This window comes from Sceloporus undulatus, chromosome 9 (assembly GCF_019175285.1).
Source record: "Sceloporus undulatus isolate JIND9_A2432 ecotype Alabama chromosome 9, SceUnd_v1.1, whole genome shotgun sequence".
NCBI lineage: Eukaryota > Metazoa > Chordata > Lepidosauria > Squamata > Phrynosomatidae > Sceloporus > Sceloporus undulatus.
In genome coordinates this window covers 15,588,010-15,609,635 of record NC_056530.1, presented here as the reverse complement: position 1 = coordinate 15,609,635, position 21,626 = coordinate 15,588,010, and the positions used below count along the sequence as shown (strand labels likewise).

Here is a 21,626-nt window from a genome sequence, read left to right as displayed (position 1 = left end):
TGCTCTAAGGAGCCCAGAACCAGTGAGTTCAAATGTTATGGTGAACTACCTGATGGTATGCAAGAGAACAAATTACTTCAGAAGATGCCCGATCCTTCCTTCTTAAGGGTTTTTAGTGGAGGTTGGACAGCTACTTATTGGGAATGCTGTAATAGTGTATTTCTAGCATTGGTAGGAATTTTTTTTCTATGTTAACAGTTAAGAACCTGCTTCAATCCAAGGTAAAATTCAGTTGCAGAGAACCTTTTAGGGGTATACCTTCTAGTGATGGGCAAGATCAAAGGCAAAAGGAGAGAACTAAAAACACTAGTATATATTGTACCTAAAACTCTTGCTACTATGCCTTGGGTACGCCTCTGCATACATAACCCTGGCCATCAAATGCCAACCCAAAATTAAGATTTCCTAGCTCTTCAAGAAAAGGGAAGGGAAGGGAAGGGACTCAGGGGAAGGCAATGGCAAACATCCCCTGGACAAATGTTGCCAAGAAAACCCCACGATTATGGCCTTAAGGTTGTCAGAAACAACTAGAAATCACACAACAACAACAACCACATCCTAGTACTTCTGTTGAGAAAACCAGAACATGAAAGGATACAGATTAAAATGAAATTTAAGTTACCCTTCTAAGAACAATACAGCTTAAAATGTTAAATGCCACTAACTCAAAATATTTTCAAGCAAGCATTTATCTAGTCCTGCATTAATCATGTTGCTTGGAAATGATGATGGGATTTGTAGTTTTGGATAGTTAAGTTTTTCAGATTTAGGAATATCTGCATCTACATAGTGAGATATCTTGGAGATGGGACCCACGTCTAAACATGAGATTCCTTTATGTTTCATATATATCTTATACATATAGCCTGAAGGTAGCTTTATACACAACATTTTTAACAATTTTGTGCATGAAACAAAGTTTGTTACAGTTGGCTTGCCATATCCATAGCTTTTTTTTACCCATGGATTCAACCATCTGTGGACTGAAAATATTCCAAAAATATATAAATTTCAAAAGCAAACTTTGATTTTATAGTTTTTTGTGCTTTTTTTTTTCAGGCTACGTGGCCATAGCCTGAAAAACACACACAAAAAAACTATGGATGCCAGCCAGGAAAGCCTTCAACTTCACAAACTTTGATTTTGCCATTTTATATAAAAGACATCCTTTTACTGTGACATTATGTTTATTGAGACTTGATTATCCACATATATATACACATATGAGAGCCATTAGGGCTGAAGGGCGGGATATAAATACCTAAATAAATAAATAAATAAATAAATATGTTGGTATCCACAGGAGTCCTGGAACCAAACCCGGGGCAAATACCAAGGGCTCATTGTATCCTGAACTATCAGAAAGCAAAGGTGTCAGTATCTCAGCCAGCCATATGGATGATTTTGGAATAGTTCAGATTTTGGAATTCTGGAAAAGGGAGACTCCACCTTTGCATTCGATATCATACCAGCTCCATTGCAATTGCTCTCAAGTGCTAGATGTGGTCCTTCAAACAAAATGTCCTACAGTATTCATCTTGGGTGTCTTCCTTTAATTCCTCTAACAACTAAACTTGTCAGTTGCAGCTTCCCTTCCACTCATCATGGTTCCGAGTAGAATAGGTCCCATACAAACAGGCCAAAATAAAGGTGCTTTGGGCCACTTTGGAGATATGCTATTTAAATGATGCATGCATCCTAAGAGTCCAGAAGCCACGCCAAAGCCATGATCCAGTCCTAAGGACTGGAGCACAGCTTTGGTGCAGCTTCCGGATTCTTAGGACACATTAATCATTTAAATGGCATACCTCCAAAGTGGCCTGAAGCAGCTTTATTTTGGCTTGTCTGTATGGGGGCATAGTATCATTCAAAACCACTTATGATTGTGCCCTCTGAATAGTGTTGGTGAGCACTACTTTTTCTCTATTAGCAACATAGCAGTTCATCCCTCTCCCCCAACAGTGGCCATCATGTGCACTGGCTGCGCAGAGCAGCACCAACGTATTGTAACAGCTTTCCTTTAAAGTTGTGGTTTCCAGCTTTGTAAGGACTTTGTGAAGCCATCATCACATCTCATAAAACAACTCAAGCCTAAAGTTCCATTACTAATCTTAATTCCCACTCATTCCCACTTGACATTGGCAAGAAAGAAGCAATCACTCGTGCCTACCTTGGAAGTAGACTCCTGAGTAGATCTTCACCACTCTAGGCAGGGAATTGAGATCCAGATTACAGATATAGCGTTGGAAGGAAACAACAGAATCCATAACTCTTGTTACAGATGGTGCTTGTGAAATGCTGAGCTGCAACATGGGACCGTTGAGCTACATTTGTGGAAGTTCAGTTGTGACTTTCATTTCCCCTTTTAAGTGATCTGTCTAGGCTGATTGATATCCCCAGAGATAGTTTAGGGCTTAATATGGAGCAAGAGAAAAAAGGCCAGACACAAGAGGTGCCAACTCACTATAGTGGTTTTGTGTCAGTGATGACAGTTATACAGAGAAAAGGCAAATGGCATAAGGACCAAAAAGGCAGATAGGTGGAATAGCCCTTGGTTTTAGATGTCTCTATACTAATGCAAAGACTGTGGAAAATAAGCAGGATGAACCTGAACTCTTAACACAGGTACAACAAATTCCTCACTTGCCTTGCTGTTAATTTCATTGTCCAAAAGGTAGAATAGACAATAGATATACCGGTATTAGAGCTGATGCTAACCAACAGTGATGATCTGGTTAATGTGGTGGAAGCAGCAGGTGTCAGGATGTGCAATGCAGCACAGTAAGTTGTGACTGGATGAAGGTGTAGCAAATGGCAGGTGTAACCAGAATAAGGTAAGGTTACAATTAGTAAATGAGAGAGCAATTGGCCCATTAGGCCAGGTGGCTATCATAGCCAATCTGCAGACTACAACTGCTTTGCAAGTCTGCAGGCTTTCTGAGAGGATATTGGTAATGTTTGCTTTCCATGCTGTTGGAGCATACAGGGAATTGTATGCTCTCCATACTGGCTGGCTTTGCTCTCCGTGAGGTTACATGCTGCAGGACTGGTAATGCTGAACTGACATGCTGCTATATTAGAATCTATGCTATGCTTTATTTTTGCCTTTTTTGTACTAAGCCATTTGTACTGTTTTGCTTCAGTTTTAAGACTCTGCTAAGTAAAGCTACCTTTTTGTTAACATACCTCTAAGACTCTGCTGTTGTTAATTTTAACTCAATTCACACCCCAACAGCAGGACCCTTAGGTGGGGTCTCAGCTGCCAGATCCTAGAATGCTCTCAAGATGTTGCTACAGACCAAGGAAGAGAGCTATCATGTCAAGAGGAAGTCGTCCAAGCAATGGGTAATACAGCCCATGAGCATAACCTTGTCATAGTAGTAATGGCTTGGGTCCAACCTATCTTCAGGACCACCTCCTTCCATATAATCCTCCCTGCACGCTTAGATCCTCACTGAGGAATTTGTTACAGCCTTATAAAACAAAGCTGTCCACGACCTCCCAAAGGACTTTTTCAGCTGTTGCACCCAGATTGTGGAATGGCCTGCCGGATGAGATCTGTCATATTACCACCATAAACAGCTTTTAAAAAGCTATAAAGATGGATCTCTTCCAGCAGGCCTTCCCTGAATAGTTCCCCGGCCACTAGAAGAAATCTAACTGCTGAACTCCGACCTCACCTTAGTCACGGTCTATTTTTTTTTTTGTATTAATTTTTAAGTATGTTTTAATTCTTACATTATTTAATAGTATTTAAGGGGGAGGGGATTGAAGGTTTTGAGAGAGAGATCAGATTAGTGTGGCATGCATGACTTGTTTTTGAGAAACCCATGCTGACACTTTGTCTCTGCATAGGGAGAAGAAGGAGAGCTTTGCCAGGAAGGACATCTTTGAATAGGTGAATTTTTAAACTTGGGTAAGTATGGGCCTGGATAGACAGGCCAAAATAAAGCTGCTTCGGGTCTCTTTGGACATATGCTGTTTAAGTGACGCATGCATCTTAAGAGGCCAGAAGCTGTGCCAAAGATGCGCTCCAGTCCTTAGGACAGGAGAGTGGTTTTGGCACAGCTTCTGACCTCTTAGGATGCATGTATCAATTAAACAATATACCTCCAAAGCTTTATTTTGGCTTGTCTGTTCAGGCCCTATGTTTGTTACTTGAGAGAGTGGGGCATCTTTGTGGTCAAGAGGCTGGTTAATAAAGTGGCGGTGGAGTTAGAATAGGAACATTGGTTCTTACCTGATATATGTCCGTTTCCAGCGGAGAAGGTTTGATCCTCCTGAGAATTGAGTTGCTCCTCCCATGAGCTCCTAGAGGCAGGGACATAATTAAAATAACAAAAGGACCTCTTTGCCTCCTCATGGGAGAGCTAATCTCAAAAGGCCCACTTGTTAGCCAGCTTAAGAAACAGCAGGCTGTGGCCGGAGGCTTCTATACCAACTCTGTATCTCTGTGTTGTTGTTTTAGCAGGAGAGGCAGTGCACAATCCTGTGTCCCTCTGACAGCACCTAGGGTGGGGAGGAGGATCGAACCTTCTCCGTTGGAAATGGATGTATATGAGGTAAGAACCAATGTTCTTTTTCCCAGCAGAGAAGGTGAGATCCTCCTGAGAATTGGGATTTACCAAAGCCCCCTTAGTCTGGGGGGAGTGCTGTGTCATAGAGGAGGAAGACGGGAGCATGCGTTGGAGCACTCTCCTGCCGAAGTTCTATCCTGTAGTGCCTGACAAACTTAGATGGTGTCTTCCATGTCGTAGCTTCACAGATCTCTGTCAGGGGAGAGCAGGTGGCCCATGCTGCTGAGGTGGCGGGGCTCCTGGTAGAGTGTGGGACCACTCCGTCTGGTGGAGGTAAGGCCAAAGTCCTGTAGCAGGTCGCAATACACACTCTGATCCATTGGGCCAGGGTTGAAGGAGACATTCCTTCCCTTCTAGCCTGGCTGTAGGAGACAAAGAGGGCCTCCATGGCTCTGAATGGTCTTGTCCTCTTGATGTAAAATACATTTGATTGCTCTTCGGATGTTGAGTGTGCCAGATTCTCTCCAGCTCCCTAGTTGGGTGTGGAAAGGAGGATGGTAGGATGATGTCCTGCGACGTATAGAATGGAGAGTTGATTTTTGGAATGAAAGTTGTTGGGTCAGTGCGTAAGAGCACTGAGTCTGGTCTGAAGATGCAGAGATAATCCCGAACTGAAAGGGCGCTGAGCTCTGATACTCTGTGGGCTGAAGTGATGGCAGTTAGAAAGAGTACCTTCTATGACAGGTGCTTCAGGGAGGCCTCTCTCAGCGGCTCAGAGATGGATGATTAGAGCTTTGAGCACTGTATGCAAATCCCAAGATGGGAATCTATGCCTTGTTGGGGGAGCCAGGTTAGTGACCCCCTTGAGTAGCCCCCTTAAATGTGGATCGTCGGACATTCTGGCTGCCTCTTTGGGAGGAAGGATAGACGTTATTGCAGCCACTTGTCTCTTTACCCAGGTTGGGTAGTAAGTCCGATCGCAACGCAGGGAGCGACGGGGGCTCTGTACCCAGTGGGAGAGAGGAGGGCGAGGGCCTCTTGAGGAGGGGCCTCCTCACCGGTAGTCTGGAGAGCTTGCCTCTGGGGGCCCCCAGAACCGGTGGAGGGAGAGATGGTGGTCCCCTGGGTCCCCTTCCTCGGGCAGGGTGACTGGGCTCCAGGGGGCTTCTGGGTCCTCCTCTCCCCCCTGACAACTCCCTGTGCCGGTGGAGGGCTGGAGATAGAGGTGGGAGACCTCCTGGGTGAGAAAGGCCCTAAAGGCTGCAGCCCACTCAGGGAAGAGGTGGGATTCCTGCTGGAAGGAGGGAGAGGGTCCCCCAGTACTCACTGTGCCAGCCTCTCTCCTCAGTGACCTCTTCGGTGGTGCCGCCACAGTCCCTAACCCAAGATGAGTCAGGCGGGGGCGCACAGCCTCCGGCTTTGAGAGGGGAAAACCCTCCTCTGGCCAGGCTCCATTGACCTCAGTTGACTCCAGGTCAGAAGCCAGCCGCGCTCTGGCCAGAATTGGGGAGAGTGGCTGGGGTGGGGAGTCCAAGGCTGAAGTTCTCTCCATTGAAGGTGGTAAGGTTTTAGTGGAAAAGGTGAGATGTTCCTGAAGAATGACGAAGATCCACACCCTGCAAGCAGCAAGACAGGAAAAGAACTGGGCCTTCTGGGATTGCTCCTCCCATGAGGGTTCAACTCCTTGCTTGGCCATGGAAATCCACTGGTGATCTTGGGAGAGACACACACTCTCTGCCTCAGAAACCGCCAAGGTAGCTTTGCCTTAAGGCTACCATAAACTGGAAACAACCTGAAGACATATGACAACAGTGTTTTTGGAACCTTCTGCCATGATGGTCACTGGATACCAATACTACTCTTAACAGCCAGTGTATTTTCCTGGATTTTCTTAAATTTGATTCTGGTTATTGCAGTTGCTTTCAAAATTTGGTTATAACTTTGGTTATTTATTGATTGGTCTTGTGTTTATGATTTTAAAAAGTACTGCAATTAGCCTTCAGTTATTCATTCAAAGGAGAACTTTAGGTTAATATATGGAAGTGGAAACTGCACAAGATCACTTGCTAGAGTGCAACATAAACGTTGGGAACATTCATTAAACTCTATTTGGCAAAACAGTATTTTTATTTACAGTGTAGTAAAGGTTTACAGGTAAAAAGCTCAACTGAGCGTGAAAAGGCCTATTACACAAATGTACAAACCTCTGTATAGAGCCCCACACCTTTCACTCCGCTTCCTCATGCCCAGTATCTGTAGGCTTGGCTCAAAGATCTACAATTAATAATTTGCATTATCCCAGGGAGATGAGGGGTCTAAGAGCAGCAGGCAGGGAAATCCTAGCAGATGTCTCCTGCAAAAACAGTCACTTTTTAAAAAAATATTTAAAAACCCAGCAAAGAAGACCTCAACAGCTTTAAACTGGTCATATTCTGAAGAGCTAGGAACTGCTCTATAGACTCGAAAAAGGTTAACTAAAAAGATCACAAATTAAATGACTGAGGATCTATGCATGGAATACCAAAACCTATGAACCATTTGTTGTCACAACTGAGTATATGATGTTATATAACCACACAATAAAGAAACAGTATCTTCACAAGAGTCCCAGATATACTGTAAGATGAAAAAGAGAAAAGCACGCCGTGCAGAAATGAAGTAAGTTCTATCCACGCCACTGACTTCCAACATGGTAATATACTGTGTTTCATTTTTCCCTCTGCAAGCAACAATTACACTGGTCCCCAACCTCTGTCTGGCCCAGTACTTTGAGGGGCAAATATAATTTTGGACAGTGGTCATCTTTCTGAAACAACAGGCAAAACTATCTGGGTTATACCCTTTTTGTAGAGTTCTACTTACTTCAGGCAAAGGAGGAAAGCTGTGTTAATCTTCTTAATGAAAACAACACAAACCACTTGATTTAGGTTGAACTGCCCTGACTGTACCTGTCATGTTACACTGCAAGGGACAGTGAACTTCTGGAAAAGCTAACTCTTATTTAAATACACACAACCAAGAAGAGATCAATCTAGCACTGCGATTAACAGTCTGCACAGTGCCAAGAGCCTGGATACTGAACAAAGACACTACAGAACTCTTGCTCTAATTTAAAATTTACCTTGGGGTGTTCGACAACATGTTTAGCTCAGATGCAATACTTCTGTTCCAAATATCTAGAACTGAAGCAAATACCAGACACTGTAAATTCATTTTTGCTCAAACGTGGAAATCAAAAGGTCAAATTGCAGCGCGATGGAGCCAAGATCAGCAAACTTAAATTGCGTGACATCCCTATGTGACTAAACTGCACACATTATAAACTTCTTGTAAAATTTCAGAAACTGGATGACATTCTCTGGGCTGTTGCTTTAGGATTACCTCAGAAAAGATGATACACAGAAGATGGCATAGGCAAAACCAAACCATACAAAATATTATATGACCACTATTGGGTATTCCTATTCACATTCCAAGTACAGGTACTGCCCACCAGGAAAGTAAAATGTCACGATTTTGTCATTTCTTTCACCAGGAGAAGACTTAGACTGCTATATAATTTCAAATTAAGTTAAATTCCTTTCCCATACTTTTCAATCTGGGATATGAAGGAGGAATTAATCTGTTCCATTCTAATTTCCTGATCATTCCATTCCCAGCCCTTTCAAAATGGCAATGTGTGTTTACAATGCACATAACAAAGGTGGACTTGACTGAAAGTACTGCATGATCTTGGGATATAAAAGTACACTACTGCATTTGACTTACATGGAAAGTCTGCTATAAGCCTGACAAAGGGTCATTTTAGAACACATCTTCCGCAGTGTTAGTTCAGGACCGACTGGTTAAAATCGAATACACCCAAGTACCAAACAGTTCGAGTCTGTGCAGCTGCAAAGGTTGTATATATTCATCATGAATCACCTGAAAGGGTCCCTTAAATGTATGAATAAAGTCAAAACAAAAAGAGCAATGGATCTATAGAGGCAGGGTAAACGAAGAAAAGGCTGCTAAGCAATGTGGTTTTACAGGAAGTGGAAATATATTTTTGCCATTTCTTTTCTTGACACCTGTAGAACTTTTCTGAAGTTTGGCTTCACAAGGGTGTTCAGCCCTGTAATCTGGTTGTGTATGACATACACACGATCCAAGTCTGAAAGCTGCCAATAGATTTGCAATTTTCTTCTCTTTGAACAGCTGATTGGTCCTATCCCACCCACCAGGAGAGACCAAGCTTCTCAGATCAAGAGAGAAGGGGTGGGCTTCTTGCCTGGCCAAGCTTCTTTTGCATACTTCTTCTTCTTCGGCTCGTTCACAACTTCAGGATTAAACACAGCTGGGTTTGGAGCTGGGTTCATGGTGACTGTTGAGGGTGCAACAGGAGTTAAGTCCACATCTGGGGCAAGGTTAGGATAAGGCATCGGTAGCCCTCCAACGAGTGCTGTGCCATGGATGCTATGGGACTGAGAACCTGTCTCGCTATGAGTTGGAGGTAGGCCACCATACAATCCTCCGCTATAAGGAAAGTTCTGCATGCGCCGTGTTGCAGCTTCATCTGCATTCAGGGACCCAGCATGGTCTATACGCTTTTTCTGCAGAAGAAAAGACATCTGTTTCAACAAAAATCTCCCAGTACAAATGACAGAGAGGAATCCCTGATCTTTCCTCTTCCCAAGTATGAAATGCAGTTTACATACATTTTGGATATTGTAAAAAGAATTAGTACTTGTTTCTGCCCCCACTATGCCAGACTGTGGGCATAATCTTGGTACTGTACCAAGAAAACTTTAGGTGCAATTAAGAGAGTGAATAAAAATTCATTTAAAAATTGCTAAATGAACCAAGCAAAATTCCAGTATCTTTCTGCTGGTTTAACTAACTAGAGTTTCCTTTAAATCACAATTCTTGATTTGTACATAATGATAAACCAAGAATTGTACAAATTGAAACTGAATGCTGGTTAGGATCACTTTCTAACTAAAGGGTAGATGTTTTACTGAGCTTGATGTTTTACTGATGTCTGAAGAAGTTCATCCATGTAGCATTAAATCCTTGGTTAGGGTTATGTTGCTTATAGTGGAGTAACAAAGCTGTTTTGTGGTACTGAAACAATTCTTGTCAGTTTCAGAGGGTCTCCTTGGCAAGTTTCTTCCAGGAGGTAATAGCCACAGTGAATCAGAGTCATAGTTGCAGGAAAGTAAGTGTTCTGTAGGATGTTAGCTGCTTTACTAGTGTAACTCAACAATTCTGCCAAACTTAAAGAATCAACAGTCACGTAAAGTAAAAAGTGGTAGGGGAGACACAACTCCTACATTGGCAGCTTTACACAATTGCAACTGGAATCAGAATGCAATCATATGCAGGAAGGACGATTTCAACTCTTTCTTCATTTGACAATAAAAGTGTTTCTGGCATTTCAATGGACCAATCAAATGCCCTAATGAATACTCTTCTCTCAACTGAAGTGCCCTCTCTTTTAGTGTCTTGTCTTGCATTTGGCATTACTGTGCTTTTCAGAGTTAATAATAATAGGATTTACATATTTGGCAACTATATCAGGTGGTTCCATTATATTTCTACTTTTCTTAGAAATTCCAACCTAGACTGCCAAGTAAGAATATCACAACTAATACTTTGGTTTCACTGCTTTTGGTATACAGTAGTCTTGATTATCCGTCCTTCGGTAATCCGACTTTCTGGATTATCCGATGTCGTGGCTACCCGCCCCCAAACATGGTGGCTGCAACAGGCAAGGCGAGCAGGGTGAGTACCTCCAGGCCCCAAAACAGGGCCCCAAGCATGGCAGAGGAAGCGGCAGTGAGCAGGGCGAGTATCTCCAAGCTCCAAAACAGAGCTCCAAGTGTGGCGGAGGCAGTGGCAGCGAGCAGAGCAAGTACTTCCAGGCCCCAAAACAAGGGCCAAAGCATGGCAACAGGGAAGGCAACGGGTATAGCCAAACCCCCCAACCCCCCCCCCCAAGCATTGCAACAAAAAGGAAGAAGGTTGTTGTATCAATGGAGCAGAAACTTGAGGCAAGACTGGACAATGGAGAGATGTTGCAGAAGGTAGCAGTTGACTATGGCGTTGGAAGGGTAACTGTAGGAGACTGGAGAAAGAACTAATTGGAGACAGAAAAATGGTGTTCCTCCATAGTTAGCGATGGTGCAGTGAAAGAGAGGAAAACCATGAAAAAGTGTGGTTATGAAAAGGTCAATGAAGCTTTGTATGTTTGTTTTATGCCATTCAGAGACAAAGGTGTGCCTATTTCAGGGCCTATTTTACAGCAAAAGGCACTGCATTTTCTAAAGGAATTTGATGAAGGGGACCCAAATTTTACATCCAGCGTTGGTTGGCTCAACAGGTGGAAGAAACGTTATGGAATCCGCCAGTGATGTGTTTGTGGAGAGAAACTGTCCTTAGATTTTCAAGAAATGGAGGCATTCAAGAAAAAATTTCTCGACTTTGTTGAAACGGAAAGCCTAACGGACAATCGGATATTTAATTGTGATGAGCAGCCCCAGGCTATAAGCGTAGTAAAGAAAGGCTGACAATTTTAGCATGCAGCAATGCTTCTGCAATCCTCAAAATGGACCTAGCAGTGATTGGGAAGTCCAAAAATCCAAGAGCCTTTAAAAACAGTATTTCCTGTGAAGTACTACAGTCAAAAAAGTGTGTGGATGAGCAGAGAAATTTTCAAAGACTGTTTTTTTAAGGAATTCATTTCTTCCACAGAGAAATTTTTGAAAGACAATGACCTCCCCAGAAAAGCAGTTTTGTTGCTAGACAACGTCCCAATGCACCCTGATGCAGAGGAGCTTCAAGATGGGAACATTAAGGCTATGTTTCTGCCACCTAATGTCACCGCCATATGCCAACTGATGGATCAGGGCATTTTGGAAATGCTAAAAAAGAACTATCGCAGGAAGCTACTGTCGACACTGATAGAAGAAATTGAAGAAGGGCAAGACATGATTGAAAGATCGAAACACATCAAAGTAAAGGATGTTGCTTATTGGATTGCAAGGGATTGGAGTGACGTTAGGGATCCAACAATTGTCAGATCATGGAATAAGTTGCTATGTGAAAAGGAAGAAGAAGATGGAATGATGGAAAGCAAAGATGAAGACAAAGAAAGCATTCTACCCTTAGTACACTGTATCCCTTGGTGTGAGGATGTGTCTTCGCGACAGCTTGACAGCTGGATGAACGAAGACGATCAGTATGAAATTACTGATGAAATCGTCACTCTTGTCAATAGCGATGGCAACGAAATAGAAATTGATGAGTAAGCATAATCTGTTAAACCTCTCACCATCTCACATGGCGATGGGATTAGGGCTCTAGAAATCACAATGAAGTACACTGAGCAACAACAAGAAGCTATGGGGGTCGACATTATGATGCTGCGAAGAAACAGCAATCGTCGGGAAAGCAGAAAAGGATCACTGATTTCTTTAAATTTTCAGAGGACTGAACTGTTTATACATTACAACGTTGTTACTGTAACATTACTGCAACATTACTTTTACTGTTACTGCAGTAAAACTTCAATACGTTTGCAATTCATAGTTATTTCAAGGCTTTTCTTGGACCCTCTGGATTATAAGACATCTGACTATCAGCCTGCCCAATTATGTCGAATAATCAAGACTCTACTGTATTGTTAACATGAACAGAATGTAAAAGGTCATTTAGGATGGAATACTATAGCAGCCTGGGAGGAAGGGAATAAAACTGGCTTTTCCGTTATTGCCCCAATTTCTAGGTTCATTGTTATCTTTGGTGAAATTGCAGTAGGCGTTTTAGACTTCATATGTGGCATCTTTTAAATTATGTGTTGTAACCACTGCCTTTGTATTTTTTAACCTATATTTGTTTTTAAAGCTGGTGTTTCAATGGCTATGTATTCCTAATGTTTTATGTTATGATTTAAAGTTACAACGTTAAACTTACATACTTATAGTAACCCATAATACAGTATATGTATTTCAAAGGAGAGTGAGAGAACAATGGTATGTCCTTCTTTTTTACAGTTAAGTATCAGGCAGAAACTTTAATACTTCTAAATACAATTATATTTGTCTAGCGGGGGAAAGCACCAAACAGGCTGCAGCGCTGTACTATTTCAGCAGCTTACCTTCACCGGGACAACTGCAGTCTGTACCATGTTTCTAAAACGTCCAACAGATGGGTCCACATCCTCTGTATGGGCAAATCAAATTGAAGAGCAATGGTTATTTCAAAATGGAATTTGAAGGATATAGTCAGTATTCACCACCCCTCCTCAAATGAAGAATGACTTAAGTTCTTCAGGTAACCGTGTTGACATTGATGCACACAAAACCAAGAACATGATGAAGATGGACTTACACAGAATTTATGCTGCTCATCATCCAGTCATGTATGCTTCCAGACCAATATGTGTGTATGTATCTACTACGGATCTCTTCCGGCAGGCCTTTCTGGATTAGAACATCCTTATTGACCTGCCTCCCCTCTCCCCCCTCCCATTATTCTCCATCTTTACCTTTTACAGTGCACCCACGCCACACACGGATGCACTATATGCGGCTTTCAGTGTATGTTGAAAGCCATGCGGGAGTACACAGGGTGCAGCGTCCCATTTAGATTAATGAGGCACCCGCCCATGGTGCACATGTGCCGCTGCACCGCTGCCACATGCACAAGCTCCATTACTTTCAATGGAGCTCGAGCATACGGGCTTTTTTTAGTAATTATTATTATTATTATTATATTTTATACTAATATAGCCAGCATTCATATACCACACAGTGGGCCCTTGCTATCTACTGGGGTTGTTTCCAGCACATGCATACATAAGTGGATACCAAAATGCATGGATGCTCAAGTCCTATGTAATGGTGTTGCTTACATAAAATGGCAAAATTTGCTTTTTGGATACACACACATACGTACATACACAGGAATATTTTCAGGCCATGGCTGGTTGAATCCGTACATATGGAGAGCCATTAAATATACTAAACTTGTGGCTTATACTGTAGCCACAGGTTAAAAAGCCGGATTATTGACATTTACAGATGTAGATCTCACCTGGATTGATAATTTCATCATCATCAGTGAATGTTACTCTTGAGTTCTTCCGTTTCCGTTTTGGTCTTTGGATATCCAAATTTCCTTCTTCTATAGTTAGTGTAGAGATTCTCTTGTTGTGGGCTGTGTTAAATTCAGTCAGATTCTAAGAAGTCAAAGAGGACACTGTCAACACAGTATGTGCCTTCAGATGGAAGTGTTTATATCTTCCCTCCCATCCCCATCTGAGATTGGACAAACCCTTATCAGACAAGCCAGCAGGAGAATCACCTGAAAGCTAACCTGAGCAGTTACTTGATTTAGTCAAGGGGCCAAGGATGCTAGGAAATGTTAAACTAAGGAAAGTATATTTGGCACAGAAGGACCTTGAAGGAGTCTAGCCATTCTTACCAGATCATCTTTCATCTGGCTGCAAGATTAGATTTTCCACAGAAATATGTCCCACACTTTCAATGATAAATAGCTCTTTTTAGTGTTGTTGTTGATGCTTTTAATTCCAGTCCGGAGATCCTCATTCTCTCAACAAGACAAGACATGAGAAATTGGCTCCAAACTGCGAGTTAAATACTCACATCTAACTCCGTTTCCTCTTCTGGTAAGCCAAGCAACCCCTTGAGCTCATCATCTTCATTGGTCATTTTGTCATCTCCTTTTACTGCAGAGGGCAATGTTTGAGGTTTTTCTCTCAAAGTGTAAGCCCGTGTGGAGGCACCAAATGAAACCGTAGAGTCAATGGGAATCTGTTGAGGTTTGTGAGGCTCCAAACGAATGTGACCCAAAAATGTGCCATGTGCTAGAAATGTTGGGATTAAAAACAAAAATAAACATCAACCTTTAGCTGCCAGCATATTCTTTAAAGCCTCATCGGCCTCCTGTAAGTGTTAGAATTCCATCATTGCACTATATGCTGCCAACCTTAACCTATCATGTTTATAGTTCTTCAAGAGTTCAAAAAGCTTTGGCAAGACAGAACCCACCTTCTTATACTCCACTTGCCCTGGCAGGATTTCAAAGCTACAGCTAAAATCAGCTGGTGCCCCCTAATTTTAAACCTTTTCTGTGACTACAAAAGGTGAAGATAAATAAGCTCGAATCACAATCCCTTAAAAATTCATCCCAAACATGCCCTTCTTTACCCGTACAAGCCAAGTATATTACCTGGTTAATTATCAGTCAACTTACTGCTGTTGAGATCTATTAGGAAAACTCTCTTCAGATGTTTATGGTAGACCAAGGCAGCATGGACCCGAGAGCATGACTGGTGATCAATGGTAAAATCACAAAGGTCAGGATTTCTCCCAAAAAGATAGTATTTTTTCTCATCAATAATCAGTTTCTGTGATAAGATACAGACAGAAAACATTTTCAATCCAGCTATTCTGTTCTGTTATTTTGTACCTGAATTGTTGCACATGTTCTTGGTACTGTCAACTGCATTACCTGCCTTGAGAATGTCAAAACAAAGAAACAACCTCCAACTAATTATCATTATTTCCTCACAGAAAACTACATGTAAGAAATAAAAGCATGGACCTAGCATTTCCCTAATGTCCTAGATTTCTGTAGGAATCTCTCTTTTCATGGGGAAGCCTTCCATCCATGAGTGCATATCTGTGGTCCAAAGGAGTACAATCCACATACGTTAGAGAAAAACTGGGTTAAACTGATTGTGAAACAAAACAACAAGAACTAAACCCTACCCTTTGTATAAGGTAGTATTTAAAAATATATCTTTTCAGGACAGAAATAAGATGATCACAATCTGTGACCACCTTAGACCAAACAAACACAGGACCAAAAACAGGCCTACTCAGAATATTTGACTGCCAGGTATTTGGCACTTGCTAGCAGATCACATATCACAATTTGTTTTGTCCCTTCAGTTGATAGTTGCACTATTTCTTGACAAATTCCTCTGGATAAGACAAATATTCCCTACTCCACGGAGTCCAGAATAAAAGCATCCTCAAGGAGTAAGAGGTAAGTTGATAGACTATATCAAATATAACACAGCTGCTTCATCTTAAAGACGAAAACCTATACCCTTAGCTAATCTAGTAGTAGGTCTCATTCAGATCAATTGGGTTTACCGCTAAGTAAACTTGGCTAGGACTGGAATACAAACCTTTATATTTTAATTGGCATAACAGAATGGAAGGCGACTGGAGTCTGAAAAAAAAAGTCTGGTAGAAATTCCAGAGAGCCAACCCAAATTTAAAGTTACAGATTTTAACAATATTATATCTGTTCCATTTCACTGGTTTTCCAACCTGTGAACTGTGAATTCTCTGTGACAAGTATACTATTTTTCTAGCTTTGACAACAGTAGGACTGTCTACAAACAGCCATGATTATATCTTGGCCTACTGGGACTCAGGTGTATTTTTAATACAAAAAATATGTTCCTCCCAAGATGTAGCAAAATAATTCAATAAATTAAGTCTTTTAATATTAAGTGCTCTGACAATATACAATGCAGAATTAATAACAAAATATGTAACATATTCCATTTCCAAATAAGGGGCATAAAAGGAGGAAACAATATTGTTGACTGTTTGTAATATGCAAACTATCTAGTTCACTCAGTGGACCAGAAGCTTAAGGCATAGATGTAGGTCAAGAATGGACTACACTGGGGATCAAATTTCAGCCCTGTACCTATCAGTCGGTTACAATCCCCCCATTCACATCCCCGCAGCCCACTATAAACCGGACATATTAGCAAGAATGCAGGGATGTGGGGTTGGAACTGTGGAGTTGGAAGCAATTTTGGGTTGAGTCAGTACAAATGTACTAACTTTGCCTTCAAAATAAAAAAATATATACTATTATAATAATATATTATTTTATACTTACAATTGATACGTAAGGAAATAAATAAAATTTATGCTCTATCAACCTAAGTTGATAGAGTTAGAAAAGACCACAAAGGCCATCAAGTCCAACCCCCTGCCATGCAGAAATACACCATCAAAGCACTCCCGACAGATGGCAATCCAACCTGTTTAAAAACTCTCAAAGGAAGAGACTCCTCCACATTCTGAGAGAGCATGTCCCACTGTCACAGCTTAATGTGACATTGGCTCAACCTAATGTTGAGATGGAATCTCTTTTCTCGTAGTTTGAATCCAGTGCTCCAGGTGCTATTATCTGAAGCTAAAGAAAAAAAGTTTGTTCCATCCTAAATGTGACATCCCTTCAAATATTTAAACAGAGCTATAATATCACCTTTTAAATTTCTATTCTCCAGGCTGAACATACCCAGGCCTGTTACAGACTGCCAAAATAAAGCTGCTTTGGGTCTCTTTGGAGGTATGCTGTTTAAATGAGGCATGGGTCCTATGAGTCCAGAGGACACGCCAAAGCCACACTCCATTCCTAAGCACTGGAGCGCAGCTTTGGTGCAGCTTCCGGATTCTTAGGATGCATGCATCATTTAAACAGCATACCTCCAAAGAAACCCGAAGCAGCTTTATTTTGGCAGTCTGTAACAGGCCCGTTTCCTAAGTTGCTCCTCACAGGGCCTCTACTGGCCCAGGAATCCTTTTTTTTTTGGGCAGGCATGTTCCCTAAAGGGACTTTGGGAACATTTGGGTGCGTGCGTGCGTGCGTGTGTGTGTATATATATATATAATTTCGCAGGTGAGGACTGTGGTCTCTCCAAAGTCTCCTGGAGGACTAATGCAGCCCCCTGACCTTCCATGGCTGCTCACCCAGGATTTAGTGAATCAGCACAATTATGACTTTATGTGGCAGTTTTTCAGATATGGACACACTTATTTTCACTTGTGGTGACAGTATCTGTTGAAGAAAATTAACTTATGCAGCTGGAGACACCACAGTATCCTATCTGTCCTTTTAGTGTTAGTTTATCACTTAGTACTGACAGTTACAAACAACTTTCAGAAGGCGAAAAGAAAATGTACAGTTAGTTACTGCTCCACCAGGCTTGAAGTCATGAGCAAGTACATATGTGCCGCTGAGTAATAACCCAGCGTGATCCTCCACACGCTGAGCTTAATCACATGGCTTGCTTTCATGTTGCACTTTTTAAACCCAGCCAATCACTAACTATACCTCTGTACTCTATATAAGAGAACAAAAGTAGAGATGGCTCGGTTAGTATCAAGTGCTTAAACCTGTAGGAATTAAAACACAAAATTTGCAAACTACCAATTTACAGTATGTCACTTACAACTTTGTGGTGCTCAAGAAATGCCTTCAGGACTGCTTACAGTCTATCCACACAGACTGTTCAGCTATACATTTGATCTCATTTTAGTAAGTTAGGATATGCATGAGACTTGTGTACATGTGTTTAATATTTGTGCCTCTTCCCTTCTTGACATGTTCCAATTAATCAAGGAAATCTTCAATTAGTTATAGTTACCCATCATGTCTAAACCAGATTATCAGAATAGAACAAGTCAGGATCATAAGCCACTGCTTGATGCTAATAAGCATGGTCTCCTGGTTCAGATGTAATGGGAGAATATGACAAACTGGAGATTTCTTGGGTTTCCTGAGAAGGGAGGAGAGAAAGGGTTGCATGTTAGATCAGGAGACCTGTGTGTATTATAGTTCATTACAGTGAGATATATACGTATCCAAATTAAGCTGGTGTAATGAAAGAATAACAGGATGTAGGGCAACACACAATTCTTTCCCCAGTCCCCTTGAAATAAAGGAAGACCCTCATGAACAAAAATTGAACTTGGACCTGGGAGCCTTTTAGCACCTCATTTTCTGACTCATTTGTAAAATTGAAGCGCTAGCAATCTTGAGGCATACAACAATAACTTCAATCCCACAAGCAATAAATTGCTTTGCAGGGACAGTCCTTCTCCATCCATTTGTTAAAAGGAGTCCCTGAAGAAAGGGGTGGGTTGCAATGCCAGTCTCTACTGTGGTGTTTTGGGTACTTGGGTATAAAATCCTTATTCAAACAAAATGGGAAGGAACTCAGGACACACCAGAAGTGCCCACGCATTCTGGAACACAAAGGTTAAAAAAAGTGTATCTCAGATATTTGTTGTGTTTTTTACATCTGAGCATCTCCAAATCTACCAAGTACAAAATAAACATTCCTAGTTCATGTTCAGATGTTTTGTTTCTGTTTCCGTACCTCAATGAGTTTGTCTCCTTTGACTACATCCAGGTGCAACCCTGGGGGAGGCTTTCCGGCCCTAGAAAAACAACAACAAAGACAAGTTTTGTTTAGGAATTGTTATAGTCTTTGCAATCTCTAGTTACCAACAGATCCAAAGTTACCATAAAAACAGAACCAGCCTCTCAGGTTCTTTCCGAACAACAGCAACTGTAATTGAGCTCCTGCATCTCCTGAAATTAAGCAGATGAGGAACCACAACTTTATAATATTGAAATTTGGAAATCTGGTGAAAATTTTCTGAGCACACAGCATTCAGTACTTAAATGAAACTGATATAATACAGTAGTACCTTTATACACTGCTGTGGGTGTGATTCTTCAGAGACATAATTCATGTTTCAAATTGGCTGCTATAAGATGTGGTAGCAGCTACCACTAGTTCAACAAATACATGGTTTGGGTCTATACTGGAATCTCAGTCATGAGGCAATATGCTGTTCAGCAGTACTGCTAACCTGTGGTCATCTATATATTTTGAACCTCAACTCCTAGAAATCCCAGCCAGTATGCCAATAATGAGGGATTCTGACAGATGCCGCCCAAACATATGGGCCTGAACAGAGAGGCCAAAATAAAGCTGCTTCGGGTCACTTTGGAGGTATGTTGTTTAAATGACCCATGCATCTTAACAAACCACAAGCTGCGCCAAAGCTGCACTTCAGTCCTTAGGCCGGGAGCATGGCTTTGGCGCGGCTTCTGGCCTCTTAGGACGCATGCATCATTTAAACAGCATACCTCCAAAGTGACCCGAAGCAGCTTTATTTTGGCCTGTCTGTTTGGGCCCATATGACATGTCAAAAGAGGTCAGGGGCAAACAGCAAGAGAAGACTTCTTCTTCACATTCTGCTTCTCAGCTTCCTGAAGGCAGTTGGCTACTGTGGGAAACAGGAAGGTTGGCATAGAAGTATCTTTGGTGTCACCTAGCAAGCAACACTAAACATCTGCACAAAGTTTGATGTCAATTTAGCAAAATCGGAAGCGTTACAAAGATGATCCTTTCAGACAAAAGTATCTGTACCAGAATAACCATTTCTTTTATTGCATCTGTTGTATGTGGAGAAAACCAAATAGTATCCACAAGTACTTGCTTTACTCGGGAGTATATGCCTTATCCAGAGTGGCTGTTTAGTACAGTAGCTATGAGAACGAACACCAGGAAGATCCCTATTGAAATGTTTTACCTTGAGGCTCTCCTCAAGCCCATTAGATTCAGTTGGCCCTTCGTTTTTGTGGGGGATCCGTTCTGGACACACACACCCCAAGCATATGGAGGCTTGCGCATATTCAAGCCTCATAAGTTGCGTTTCAAAACCGGCTTTTTAATTTAATATACTTTCTCTCCCACTGTGACAATACGTTACGACTTGTTTTAGTACAGTGAAGTGTAGGTTATACTAATGGGATATGTTCAGGTCTTTCTTTCTTTCATTCTGACTGAAGAAATTCTTCCTTTATGTGCATAATTCTGTATGTATTTGGAGGCAGAGTATCTGCTACAACTCCAAGCGGCTACTTTACAACCCGTTATTTTCAAAGCGTGCCTCCTGTCCCTATAGTTTTTAGGCGCTATTTCAGACAAGAGTAGATCGTCGTACTACACTTTAACTCCTTGGATTGGTATGAGGTGAACTAAACCCTGTGTGTACTGGAGCATCGCATGAAAAAGCAAAAGGCCAGATTCAGTTTCATGACCTCTGAAGAGTAACTGAGCCAAATCCAGCGAAGGAGCATTCCTTTCTCCCAACGGAAACGCTTCCCAAGGGTCAGAATCCTATACCTATTTGCATGATCCGGGTACAATTTACACACAAGTTATTGGCAGTGCTATTGACAAATATCCCACAACAAAGATCATATATAGGTCACTGTTGCATTCATGCCCCTTAAAACACAAAGCAAGCCCATCTTTCAAACCCTGTTCAACACCCCTGAACTATAGTGGTGTTTGCTACTCATATGCTTACAAAAGGCCTGTCAAGTCGTCTCAGTTTACAGCATGATTGCTTCTCCACCCAAATATCCCAGCCATGGGCCACAAGGATACTGTGCTAGAAGGCCCTTCCCAACCTTTTAGTGCCTTTGAGAGTAACTAAAGGGAGACCTTGTTGAGGTTCCATAGACTTCAGTCTACTTCCTCAGATGCATCTGGATCTCTCTGCCTACAGAGACTAACACGGCTATATCCCTGTCGCTAGCATAGTAAGTATCTCATGATGGCGGGTACTTTTGCAGCCTCGAGGCTCGGAGGCACCCTCTTGACCGCACTCAAAGGCATCGTCCTGGAACAAGCAGGCGCTCTGCTCATGCTCAGAGGCACCCTTAGAAGGAAACTCCGCAGGAGCCTCTGCCCGGGCCCCCTCCGCCCGCCCTCACCAGCTCGGACACTCGAACAGAGGAAGACTCCCGCCACCGCCTCCAGAGTTCGCGTTCGCCGCCATTTTGCGACTGCCCCATTCAGCTGAGCGCGGGGCATGACGGGAGCCTGGACGCTCCGGAAGGAGGCAATCCCGGCATGCCTTGCGCCCCCGCGGAGGAAAGTTCGCGCGCGGTGTCTTTGGCGGGGGGCCTCTAGCGGCGGAAGAGGGGAACAGCAGCAGCAGCAGCAGGAGTCCAGGCTGGATCTCCTTCTGAGCCACAGCGCCACCTTCCGACGCAGTGGCTCCCAACCTTTGGTTCTCCATGTTTTGGACTTCATCTCCCATCATGCCTTGCTACTGGCTGAAGTGGCTGGGGACTCTGGGAGTTGGAGTCCAAAACACCTGGAGGGCCAAAGTCTGGGAACCACTGTCACAACCTTACCTCAGTTAAAACATTTCTCCTGTTATTTTGGTTAAGGCATGATTATGGCAATGCCATTATGATGGC

At 42.3% G+C, this 21,626-nt stretch overlaps 2 protein-coding genes and 1 non-coding gene across 7 annotated transcripts in view; all 3 read right to left on the bottom strand.

Annotated features, from left to right (window-relative positions):
- Window positions 1–3,260, bottom strand: part of THEMIS2 (thymocyte selection associated family member 2) — an 11,352-nt gene extending 8,092 nt beyond the window's left edge. Inside the window, exon 1 of one of the 2 annotated variants that reach the window (XM_042438945.1) lies at window positions 2,171–3,260. In XM_042438945.1, coding sequence (XP_042294879.1) covers window positions 2,171–2,312 — 142 coding nt within the window. In that variant the 5' untranslated portion in view covers window positions 2,313–3,260. The remainder of the gene's footprint in view (window positions 1–2,170) is intronic. The other variant, XM_042438944.1, reaches the window with a different exon arrangement.
- Window positions 3,261–8,623: 5,363 nt separating this feature from the next.
- PPP1R8 (protein phosphatase 1 regulatory subunit 8) lies at window positions 8,624–21,272 on the bottom strand. Of its 4 annotated transcripts, XM_042440499.1 has the most exons (8): window positions 21,135–21,193; window positions 18,718–18,778; window positions 15,718–15,761; window positions 14,751–14,928; window positions 14,165–14,385; window positions 13,593–13,737; window positions 12,655–12,719; window positions 8,624–9,109 (listed from the first exon to the last, which is right to left on the bottom strand). In XM_042440499.1, exons 5-8 carry the CDS (start codon window positions 14,228–14,230, stop codon window positions 8,756–8,758), a joined length of 630 nt encoding a protein of 209 aa, XP_042296433.1. In that variant the 5' UTR covers window positions 14,231–14,385; window positions 14,751–14,928; window positions 15,718–15,761; window positions 18,718–18,778; window positions 21,135–21,193; the 3' UTR covers window positions 8,624–8,755. The 4 variants fall into 4 exon arrangements, with proteins under 4 accessions (XP_042296433.1, XP_042296429.1, XP_042296431.1 ...); XM_042440495.1 differs by lacking the exon at window positions 15,718–15,761 and having other exon boundaries at window positions 14,775–14,928; window positions 21,135–21,272; XM_042440497.1 differs by lacking the exon at window positions 15,718–15,761 and having other exon boundaries at window positions 14,775–14,850; window positions 21,135–21,272.
- LOC121916361 lies at window positions 17,562–17,727 on the bottom strand. The gene has a single exon (XR_006100853.1).
- Window positions 21,273–21,626: the final 354 nt, after the last annotated feature.

What these genes read in the sequence shown, in the direction of transcription:
- PPP1R8 (XM_042440495.1), bottom strand. Translation starts at nt 21,199, where the DNA reads ATGGCGGCGAACGCGAACTCTGGAGGCGGTGGCGGGAGTCTTCCTCTG. An exon ending in AAGAGGAAACGGAGTTAGAT is followed by an intron (nt 13,738 to 14,164) that starts GTGAGTATTTAA and finishes TTGACTTCTTAG; the next exon opens with AATCTGACTGAATTTAACAC. An exon ending in CTGCAGTTGTCCCGGTGAAG is followed by an intron (nt 9,110 to 12,654) that starts GTAAGCTGCTGA and finishes TTTCTTCTGCAG; the next exon opens with AAAAAGCGTATAGACCATGC.